Source organism: Triturus cristatus, chromosome 5_2 (genome assembly GCF_964204655.1).
Source record: "Triturus cristatus chromosome 5_2, aTriCri1.1, whole genome shotgun sequence".
NCBI lineage: Eukaryota > Metazoa > Chordata > Amphibia > Caudata > Salamandridae > Triturus > Triturus cristatus.
This window is the reverse complement of record NC_140588.1, coordinates 304,519,542-304,531,767: the sequence shown is the minus strand read 5'-3', so window position 1 is coordinate 304,531,767 and position 12,226 is coordinate 304,519,542. Positions and strand designations below refer to the sequence as shown.

At 41.2% G+C, this 12,226-nt stretch overlaps 1 protein-coding gene across 5 annotated transcripts in view; it reads left to right on the top strand.

Moving 5' to 3' along the window:
- The window catches only part of LOC146822909 (glutamate decarboxylase 1-like), a 931,087-nt gene that overhangs the window by 726,735 nt on the left and 192,126 nt on the right, over positions 1 to 12,226 (top strand). For all 5 annotated transcript variants that reach the window (XM_085607065.1, XM_085607066.1, XM_085607070.1 and 2 more), the window contains 2 exons: positions 11,004 to 11,068; positions 11,155 to 11,233. In XM_085607065.1, the coding sequence (XP_085463191.1) occupies positions 11,004 to 11,068; positions 11,155 to 11,233 (144 nt within the window). The remainder of the gene's footprint in view (positions 1 to 11,003; positions 11,069 to 11,154; positions 11,234 to 12,226) is intronic.

Below are 12,226 nucleotides of genomic sequence, written 5' to 3'. Positions count from 1 at the left end.
CTCTTCTTTTTTCATAGGCTCGCTTCCAACATCTTTGGATATTTCCTTTTTGGTATCCTCGGTGTGTAAATCTATTGGCCGTGTTGTTGCTGTGTTTTTCCCATTCTTTTTCTTCCTAGCAAATTCTCCGTAAGTGCAAGAATTCCCCGTATGGGATGTTGTTCTTAACCGAAGATTGGTGAAAGCTAGTTGCATGCAATGTTGCATTTGTTGAAGTTTCTTTCCTATGCAGCGTGGTTTCTAATTTGTTATCCACGATGTAAATTTCCGTGTCTAAGAAGATCACCTTTTCCTTGCTGATATTGTATGTGAATCTTATGTTTGCTTCTGTAGAGTTAAGAATTTTGAAATATTCCTCAAATTCTGCCGTTGTCCCATCCCAGATTATTAAAAGGTCATCGATATATCTTAACCATTTCATTACTTTGTTGACATATTTATCATTCTGGGGGTGCCATGCTATTTCTTGTTCCCACCAACCCATGGTGAGGCAGGCATATCCGGGACTAAAGGAAAACCCCATTGCACATCCTTTAATTTGTAAAAAAAATTCTTCTCCAAAAAGGAAAGTGTTTTGAGTGAGGCACATATGGATCATGTCCATTAACATCTGGTTGTGCTGTTTCAGTTTTATGTCGCGCTCTTTGAGAAAATAACTGCATGCTAGTAATCCAATGTCATGTTCGATGTTTGTATAAAGTGACGTGACGTCCATTGTGATTAGCATGTAGGATGGTTGCCATGGTAGTTCTTGTAGGTGTCTCAGTAGGTCAGTGGTGTCTTTTAAATATGAGCTTAGGTTAAAAACAAAAGGCATCAAAAAATGGTCGATATAATTCGCTACTGGTATATATATATATAGTTACCGTTAAGTCAGAGTTACCATAGGAAATGTTTGACTAACTTGCAAAAAGCTTTGCAAAAATCAAAGTTCATTCACCTTAGCTCCTTCATATGGTCAAAAAGGGTGGGTGTCCCAAAAGTACTATTTCTCATGCTAAGTCAAATAGGAACCGAAAGAAATGGCTGAACAGATTTACTCAAAATTTTGCAAACTAGAACTTTATTCAGAAACAGTGCTTTTTATGATTTACTGTAAATCCACTTATCCATTTAAAAAACATAATATTTAAAGAGGAGCTTGGGTTAGGCATGAAGGGGTAAAGAATGTAGGTATGCACTGATGTGGTCCAAATTTGCTCTGATTGCCCAGTGTAAAGGAGATCTAGTAAATCCTGAGTGGCTGACCACAACATGGATAATATTTTGGGTGAGCAATTACAGGAATTGCCCACTGTCAAACCATCAGGGAAACATACAAATTGCTTTGAGATCCAGGGAGCTGCATGTTTAGCAGCTCTCTGGGTCTCAAAGCAATGCCTGCTCCCACAGTAGGCAGGGAGTCGGCAGGGACAGTTGGGGTCTTGAGACTCACCCTGCAGTCCCAACGGAGAGGCCAGGCCTGGGGCTTGGGGCAACTAGTTAAAAAAACATAGCAATTCACTGAACAAAACAGAGGTTACAGGGATGGTGTAGTTAGGAATTAGCATTCAAAAACCCTTTGAAATTCAATTAAAAACCAAATGTAACAGGGACGTTATAGTTAGGCTCACATTTTACTCATACAAAACCAGAAAAATTCAGCAGTTCTAGTTAGCTGAGCTATTATAACTCATGCTACCGCAATGCACTGCTTATGACCTCACATATCACTCATAAAATGGTCAGTGACATCACTGATGACATCTCAAATTACATCACTGATGAAGTCATCCACAGAATCTCTGACACACCCACTTGTACCCCAATATAACCTTTCATATACCCACTCCAACTTTCAAAACCATTGACACACCAACACCAGTACTTAAACACCCACTCACTGATTCATAGGTCTACACACACATGTACTCAGTCACCCATACAGCCACTCATACACTAACGCATTGACTAATACAGCCATTGATATATCCACTCATACACCCATGCAGCCACTCACACACTGTCAGTCATCCATAGAGCTACTCACACACCTACTCACTCACCAATAGGGTGAATTACACAGCCACTTGCTCACCTATACAGTAATACACACAGCCACTCACCTATTCATACAGATACTAGCACATACTCACTCAACTGTATTGTCACTGACACAAGCACACACTCACCCATACAGCCACTCTCACAATCAATCACTCACACATACAGTCACTCATATACTCCAACACTCACCTATGTTGCCTTTCACATATGCAGTTACCCACCCATATACCACTGACACAGCCAAAAACACACTCAGTGATCAATACAGCCCCTCTCAGATGCACTAACTAACCCATACAGCCACTAACTCACTCATCCATGGAGGCAGTCACACACCTCCTCAACCACCCACACAGAACCTCATACATTGATACAGGTACTCAGACAACCAATCAATCACCCATACGGCCCCTCACATACCCACTCAACAACTCATAGAGCTACTTAGGCACCAACTGACAGGCTGATACAGACAGTCACACAACCTAGTCACTCACCCATACATTCACTGAGACACCTCACTTATACAGTCAGTCATGCACCTACTGAATCATCCATGCAGGCACTCATACACACACTGATTCATCCATACACGTTGGTTCATATATTTAACACTCAAACCTTTTAAAAACACTGACAGTCACTAGATGATGTCATCAGTGATGTCATTTGAGATTTCATCAGTGATTTCACTGACCATGTCATGAGTGATGCAATATGTGAGGTCATAAGCAGTGTATTGCAGGGGAGTGAGTTACAGTTAGCTCAGCTGACTGTAACTGCTGAATTTCTCTGGTTTTGTATGAGTGAAACCTGAGCCTAACTATAATGTCTCTGTAACCTTTGTTTTTTCAGTGAATATACCTATATATATATATATATATATATATATATATATATATATATATATAGGTATATGTATTTATAAATATATATATATATTATCTACTGGCGGTCGCCAGTAGATAGTTATAGTTAGGACCATGTTTCCATAGGAAATCTCAAAATTCTATTTTGAATAACTTTGGCGCCGGTTGACGAATCCTCGCGAAATTTTCAAAACTAATGGGGCGCTCCACTCAGCTCCTACCCTGAAAGTCTCGGGGGGATTCGTGAAGCGGGGGCCGAGAAAAAAGGGGGGTCCCAAAACGCGTTTTCCCCATGCATTTTCCCATAGGACCTTTAGTCGAAGGTACAGCCTGAACGGCTGAACAGAATTACTTGAAATTTGGCAAAGAGGTAGTCCTCAGGTCAGGGATGTGCCTTTTGCATATATGGAGTCAATCTGTTCAGTAGTTCCTGAGAAAATTGCAGTTAAAGTACATAAATATCTATAGCCGCGCACCGTGCGCGCAACCGTGCGCGCACGGTGCGCGCACCCTAACGTGCGCGAGCGTAATTCTGATTGGTGGTTACATGTCAGTCAACGTTCAAATCGGTCGAAATCAGGAAGTGTCGGCCGCCATTTTGTTTGTTTTGAGTGCGAGAGTGAAAAAGGAAGGTGGCGAACGTGAAAAGGGGGCAGGGTACAGAGTTCCTGACCCCCTAGCCTTTGTCAGGGGGTCCCTGAAGGACACCGAAGGCAGAATTTTTTTAAAAGATTTTTTTTTAAAAATCGCGGGGTGCGCACACGGTGCGCGCACGGTGCGCGCAAGGTGAAAAACCATTAAAAAATAATAATTAAATACATAGTTTATTGTAAAATAAATATATAAAAAATACAATAATAAATACATAACTTAGCAATTAAAAAACCGTACAAATTCACTGAAAAAACCATAGGTTTCACACACGTTATAGTTAGGAATTAGCATTTAAAAAACCTTGCAAATTCACTTAAAAAACCATAGGTTTCACACATGTTATAGTTAGGTGGACATTTCACTCATAAAAAACCAATGAAATTCCCCCGTTATAGATAGTTGAGATAACTATAACTCGCGCGACCGCCACTCTATCACAAGGATGATGTCATCAGTGATGTCATGAGTGATGCCACTAACCATGTCATGAGTGATGTAATATGTGACGTCATGAGCAGAGAATTGCGGGCGCGCGAGTTATAGTTATTTCAACTAACTATAACGGGGGAATTTCATTGGTTTTTTACGAGTGAAATGTCCACCTAACTATAACATGTGTGAAACCTATGGTTTTTTAAGTGAATATATATATATATATATATATATATATATATATATATATATATATATATATATATATATATTCACTGAAAAAACCATAGGTTTCACACAAGTTATAGTTAGCTGTACATTTCACTCGTAAAAAACCTATGAAATTCCCCCGTTATAGTTACTGTAGGCAACTATAACTCACGCGACCGTAATCCTCTGCTGATGCTAATACTGTATTTAGACACTTATTTGCCCATGTCTTCTTCCATTAAATTTTAGCTATACATATATTACAAATATTTTTTTTTCATACAGACACATGTGTCATCAGCACAGGATTACGGTCGCGTGAGTTATAGTTGCCTACAGTAACTATAACGGGGGAATTTCATAGGTTTTTTACGAGTGAAATGTACAGCTAACTATAACTTGTGTGAAACCTATGGTTTTTTCAGTGAATTTGCAAGGTTTTTTAAATGCTAATTCCTAACTATAACGTGTGAGAAACCTATGGTTTTTTCAGTGAATTTGCAAGGTTTTTTAAATGCTAATTCCTAACTATAATGTGTGTTAAACCTATGGATTTTTTATTTAATTTTGCACGGTTTTGCTTATTTTTTATTTTTTTTTTTTTGCATTTTTTTCCGTGCGCGTACGGTAAGCTGACGCTACGCGTACGTCACGTACGTATCACGTAAGCGCACCGTCCTTATGACGTACGGTGCGTTTTCGTAATACGTACGCGACGTACGCGTACACGCATGCGCGTTGCGCGGAACCAACGTCGCGCTTACGCGGGGGCGTGTAATGCGCATGCGCGAGTGCCGTCATACGTACGCGCCCCGTAAGCGCTCCGTAAGCGTTACGTTTGCGCATGCGCACTTTTTTACGAGCGCGTACCGTAAGCTTACGGAGCGCGCACGGTAGGTCATGTGACCCACAAGGAACACTTTTCATTGGTTTAAACTACTTTCAGTTCCAGAAACTTCAAACACCACACCCATTCCCCTCATTACTGCTTGAGATCCCTTAGGAGAAGGAGCTGGATTGACATTGGGATACAATGGCAGAACAGCAGAGCTCTTCTGAGAGTGAGGCCAGCAGCACCACCATGATCCAGAGAAGGAGGAAACAAAAGACTTCTTTTGTATGGGAGTATTTTACTTTTCCAGAGGGGGAGAAAAAGGTGAATGCTCAATTGGTCACTTGCACACTTTGTGGCCGTGTTTTATCTAGAGGAAATCCAAGGAAGAAATATTCCTTTGGAAATCACTCTATGAAAAGACACCTGCAGGATAGACATCCCAGGACCTTTGCTCGACATACTGGAGAAAACTCTTCAGTAAGTCACCAGAGCCCAACCTCAGATGCTCAGCCGAGTACATCATCGGCAGCTCAGCTGAGCCCTTCCTCTGAGGTGGGAGCATCACCTTCTTCTTTTCCTGTGGACATTAACCCTCGATTTGGGAGGGTTGAAATGAGGTGTACAAGATGTGGTGGTCTTATTGTTTATGGGGAGATCAGTCTTCCCCTTATTAACAATAAGATAGACCAGCATGTTTGTAGACGCTTATAATATTCCCATTCTTTCTTTCCTCTATCCCTGTATTAACCCAACGGCTCTTATAAGAGCCAACCTTACCTCACAATTTTTTTTATTTTTTTTTAAGCTTTCCTTTTTGCAAATTTTTTTTTGCCGTGCGCGCACGGTACGCGTAATTTCGCGAATTTCGTGGAATTTCGCAGTTTACACCGTACGCGTACGCTACGCGCATTCGGCGATTTTTCGAAAAAAAAATAAATTTCATTTTTGCCCTTGAGGGTCCTTCTAGGACCCCCTGACCAAGGCTAGGAGGTCAGGAACTGTCGAGCCTGCCCCCTTTTCACATTATCCACCTTTTTTATTCACCCCCCTGACAGTGCGAGTGACAAAATGGCGGCCGACACTTCCTCCTTTCTTCCGATTCGAATGTTTACTAAGATCTAACAGCCAATCAGATGTGAGCTCGCGCACGCCACCGTACGCGCACGGTAAGCGCACCGTAAGCGCACCGTAAGCTGCCACAGATATATATATTGATTTAAATGCTATTTTCTCAGAATCTACTGAACAGATTTACACCAAACCTACAAAAGGCACTTCCTTGACCTGGGGACTACCTCTCTGCCAAATTTCATTAAATTCTGTTCAGCCGTTCGGGCTGTAGCTCTGTCTAAAGGTCCTATGGAAAAATGCATGGGAAAAACGCATTTTGGGACCCCCCTTTTATCTCAGCCCCCGCTTGACGAATCCCCCCGAGACTTTCAGGGTAGGAGCGGAGCGTAGCGCCCCACCTATTTTGAAAAATTCGCGAGGATTCGACAACCGGCGCCAAAGTTATTCAAAATAGAATGTTGCGGATTTCCTATGGAAACGTGGTCCTAACTATAACTACCTACTGGCGACCGCCAGTAGGTAATATATATATTTATATATATATATAAAAAAACGTAAGGTTGCCCAAGTGGGGAGCCACACACCATAGGAATTACACCATTCTCGCAGGCAGCAGTGCCGTCAGCTAGCACCGCGCATCCCAAATTGCCATACGCGTTTCGAGCAGACGCCCTTGATCACTGGCATGAGGAGGCAGGAAACAGGTTTACGTAGAACAGCTATTTATTTGAAGAATTGGAGCCCAGCCCCAGTGGGCGTGTTCAGAGGCATGCTGGTTATAGTAGTCCAAAATCATTGCCCATGATTCTCAAAGTTCTCTTACCAAGTGGCCCCTGTCCTGACACTCACTAAAATAAATTATATATATATATATTTCCCAAATTTAGGTACAGAGCAGCTCCTATATGGAGCACCAAGCAACACCAGCGACACTCTGAATCTGCTCAACCGAAACGTCTGTTTTTCTAGTAAAATGTTTAAGCATAGAATTAGCACATTGCCATTTACCCTGACCGAGAGAGGGACACAGCCTTTTGCCATTTATTAACAACATTTTCAAGCCTAGGTGTAGCAAAGTGCTATCCGTGCGAGCTATAAAATGACCAAAGTCTTTTACCTGTCCAGACACAGTATTACAGGTTTAGATTAGTAAAATACCATCAAAGCCAACCAGGAAGGCATAATAGCAACCCCTGACACATGTTTTGCTCTCATTAGAGCTCTTCAGAGTGGGATAGCTTTGTCCAGATGATATAGCTTTGTCCAGACACAAGGGAGCACCCTGTATAAGTCAAAACAATACACTTTCAGGCATAGAGTGCTAAATAAACTATGCAATACAGGAAGCACAGAACTCTGGGTAATTCACAAAATTAGGTGGAGAGCAGCGTCTATATAGAGCACTTTGTGGCACCAGCTACACGCCGAATCTGCTCACCTCAAATGTCTGTTTTTCTAGCAATGTTTATGAGCAAAGGATCAGCACAGTGCCATCCATGCCAAGCTAGAAAGGAACAAAGCCTTTTGTCATTTATACTGCTAAATCTTTAAGCATATGATTACCAAAGTGCTATCCATGCCGAGCTGTAAAATGACAAAAGTAGGCCTGGCTGGAGCTCTCAGAGTTTCATTCTGCGGAATTAAGCTGAGTTACAGAAAAACTCTGCAAGATTCCGTGGAGTTCAACAAGCAGGCGTAGTACTCTAAACTTGTAGAGTTCCCAGCCCATTATTTGCTTTAACACTGATACCTGCAGTTAGGCAGCCTCATAATATTCTACAAATGCCACTTGAGGGCAGTGCTGCTCCACATTCTTACTTTAAACACATTTGTTTTACAGGACTGGACATAGCTAATTTGAATGCTTCACTGGACTCGCATTGCAGACATATTTCCAATTGAAACTGTTCTTCCAAGCACACTGGTACTGAATCTGCACAACACGTCACAGACATCAGTTGCTTCAAATATTCATACTTCATACTTTTCTCACAGAAAGATGACTTGGGACAGCTCAGGCAGGAGCAGCGCAGAGTTGCTTTAAGGTAACTGAGGCAGTACCGGGCTCACAGCTAACTCTGATCTCTCACGCAGGGTGGCTTTTCCTGTCCTTGAAAGTATGGAGCAGTAACATGCGCCACCAATACGTCACAAAAAGTGACGTACTGGTGGCGCAGGGGGCTTGTAAATCTAGCCCCCTGTTTGTTGACGCCTTGGAACTATTTTTATACCGATTTATGCAAATTGCTGTTTGTTTACAGTGGTTGGCAGTGGAGGAAGGGTGTAGATGACTTCCAAACCGGTGTTTTGTTGTAAATTGCGTACTCTAGCACACAGTACATGATTGACACCACCCCTCCCTCGTCGTGGCATTTCTCATTTCTGGTCTAGCAGTACGCTGGTGCTAAAATTAAACCAGCAAGTATAAGTCTTAGCAAACTACGCAACAACATTGAAAAGGGATATCCTTTACAAGTAAAACAAAAAAGGGTCATATTAAATGCTCTTCGGGAGGAGCAGATACATTATTTCTCACAAATGGCATTAAAGGCGTGACCGATGGGTGGTCCTATAGTTTGGAATGAACTCCCTGAGCTGAAGACAGCTCCGTGAAGATAGAAAGAAGAGCAAGTAGCTAGGTTTCAACAACATCATTGATATTATTGTGGTCGCAAAGGCTTCTGGGAGAAAAAGTGTACGAACCAAGTATAACAGGTTTGTTTGGTTTAATCTGAACCAGAGGACACTCACTGCACATAATTCAAGAAGGATATGGTGGCTCTTTATCTTTTGTTGGAGCCAGTGACACGCAGACCGCCTTGCATGTGTAGGCCTTGGTGTGTAGAGGTCGCATGGGCTGAGATCAGCTTTGGCAAAGAAGGAGATAAGGGACCTTCTAGGCTCTGTGGGAATGTCACACCACCCACTCCCATCCAGAGAGGATTTAGGCCTTCACGCTAGACAGATCAGAGGTATGAAAAAATTATGAAATCCAATAAATTATCTACCTAAACATTTTTTCAAAGTCCCTACACTAGTGGAGAAAAGTCTCTTATGGTCCATTTATGTTTTTTAAGGAAACCACCCCAGATCAAATGCAGTCCTTTAATGGGATAGCTTACAGATTCTGTGCAGTCAGTAATGAAATTAAGTGGAGCTTCCAACACTGAATGAGGTGATATACGGGATGAGATGCCTAAACAAGAAGCTGCAGTTGTGTTGGACAAGGTGCTGATGGTTTAGCAGACTGAAAGCTTTTGTTGAGAGGTAATCAAAGGCTAACGGTTCTGTTTTGCTGTTTAGAACTGCACTCTTACATCCAAAGGCAAACACTCAGTGCATAACAGGTCTAAAATATTAATTCCTTTAGAGGAGTGGGCACCGTCGCGCCGGTAAACTCCGCCCCTCGGTGGCCAGCGGAGTTTTGCTGAACTTCGTGCTATGAGCGGAGAGCAGAGTTGTAAAACTCCCCAAAGTCCGCTGGCGGAGCGGAGTTCTTCGCCCAAGGTTAGACAAGGTTTTTTACCACTCCAGGCACAGTATAATAGCTTTGGATTGGTAAAATACCATCCAAGCCAACGTGGAATGCAGAATAGCAACCCCAGACACTTGTTTTCCCCTCATTGGTGCTCTTCAGAGCGGTATAGCTTTGTCCAGACACAAGGTATCACACAATATAAGTCAAAACTTTCAGGCATAGAGTGCTGAATAAATTATGCATAACAGGAAGCAGAGAACTCAGGGTAGTTCCCAAATTTAGGAGGAGGGTATCTCATATATACCTAGTGGGTATGCAAGTACTGGTATGGGTCTGTGGATGGGTTTGTAAATTGTTGTTTGGTGTGGGTGCATGAAAGGTCTATGGGGTGTGAGTGGGTGTGTTAGTCATTTTCTGGATGATGTCATCAATGATGTCATTTGAGATGTCATTGGTTATGTCATGAGTGATGTCACTGACTATGTCATGAGTGATGTAGTATATGAGGTCATAAGCAGAGCATTGTGGGTGAGAGGTATAGGTAGCTCAGCTAACTATAACTGCTGAATTACACTGGTTTTGTACAAGTGAAACCTGAGCCTAACTATAACGTCTGTAACCTTTGTTTTTTTCAGTGAATCTAAATATATCCCAGTAGTGGTTGCCTCTGGGTAGTTATACTTAGCACCACATTTCCATAAGAAAAGCATTTTTTGACATATATAGACAGCTGTCTCGAGGCTAGAGCTAAACATATTCACATATAAGGAATGTGTACAGAGTGAACAAGAATGGAGGTCTGCCGAACTTTGTGTACCTCCATCCTAGCGTTTGCAGACATTTCATAGTTGGTCACAAAATGCCTCTGGCTTTCTAAATATTGCTAAGGTAAGAGATTTTGCGACCTCCTTTAAATACCCAAATCATCAGTTCAATCCCAATAAACTGGACAGGTTGCAACTTATTGATGTTCTTTTTGCATAAATTGGTTTGCAAGCTGACAATGATCCATCAAGCACCAAGGGCCTGATTTAGATCTCGGCAGATGGGTTACTCCATTACAACATTGTATCCTATGGGATTTAATTTCGGGGGATAGGACCCTTGCCCACAATGCATCAACGGGTCTTTCACAACCACATATTTTGGTTGAACGTTAAGCAAAAAAGGGCCCGATTATGATTGTGGCAGACAGTGTTACTCCAGCACAAATGTTACAGATATCCCATCTGCCAAATTACGACTCCATTATATCCTGGGGAGCTTGTAATATCTGTCACGTTTCTGACGGAATATCCCATCCGCCAAGATCGTAATCAGGCTCTCAAATCTCAAGTTCTCAAAATAATATATAATACTAAATTAATATTTTATTTCAATGTGAACATCTGCATTTTCTTTCTAATAGGCTGCCTGGGGTGGTGGACTTCTGTTGTCAAAGAAGCATTCCTTTAAACTCAGTGGCATTGAAAGGTTGGTAATTGATTTTCTATGCGTGTCTCCATTATCTAACCTGTCGTTTAGATGTTTATAATTTAATACATGCTTTAACTACATAGGGCTAACTCTGTCACATGGAATCCACATAAGATGATGGGTGTTCCACTGCAGTGCTCTGCCATCCTTGTGCGGGAAAAGGTAAATGGTTCACTTACTTTCTTATCCTACCTGTATAAATGACATGTTTCCATTACTGGAAATATGGTCCTATTACCACTCCCTATCAGACCTTCTAACAGTAATTGGCAACATATCTTGTGCTGTAAATGTTTGTTCAGTAAGGAATGGATAGAACAACATCCTTTAGTTGAACAGTTTTGAATAAATTACCCACATAGCTGAAATAACTGATAGCATTTGGTGATGTTCCCAAACATCAGGACGCTTGCATAGATACACTAGCTGAATGCGCTTGATACAAAGACAGAAATAATTGAAAGTGGGCTCAGTCTAATTGGTTTTAGGGTGTATGGATCAAACATTTTGATTTAGATTAATTTTACAGATATTTGGACAGAATTTTGGAAAAAAAAAATATTGCAATACAAAAATATTGTGTCAAGAACATAGGGGATAATGGTGGGGGGATTTTGAAAATAAGTATATTTTAAAATAAAAAGAATGTTAATTTTGAAGGTGTGCAAATGTATAAATTAGATTCTTTTACATTGTTTTTTTAAATATTCAACAAATTGTATTTTTATTAAGATATATTTTAATTGTATAAGAAAAATTATAGGAAAAATTTAAATATTTCAAAAAAAGGTATAAACATATTTAGGAATAACTGTCTATAAAAGCAGGGGTGTACCAGGAAATAGGAAAGAGTGTGGGCACCATGGCGAAAATGCAGAGAACTAGGGGAGCGTACTTAGATGCTGGGGGCATGAGTAACGTGATATTGACTTTCTTCTCCCTCATATCTACTTCGCTTTTGATTACTGGGGTCTCTCCACGTATGGACCTTTGGCATTGTTTTGTACTCTATGGTCTCTTGAGCTTTGCTAAGAAAAAGAATAAAATAAAAAAATAATATTTAGGAATGGGGAAGATAGTAGAGCAACAAGGCCAACAGAACCTGAGTCTCTGAGCTCCCGGTCGACCCAAGAAAATCCTGCTACACCCTGCCTT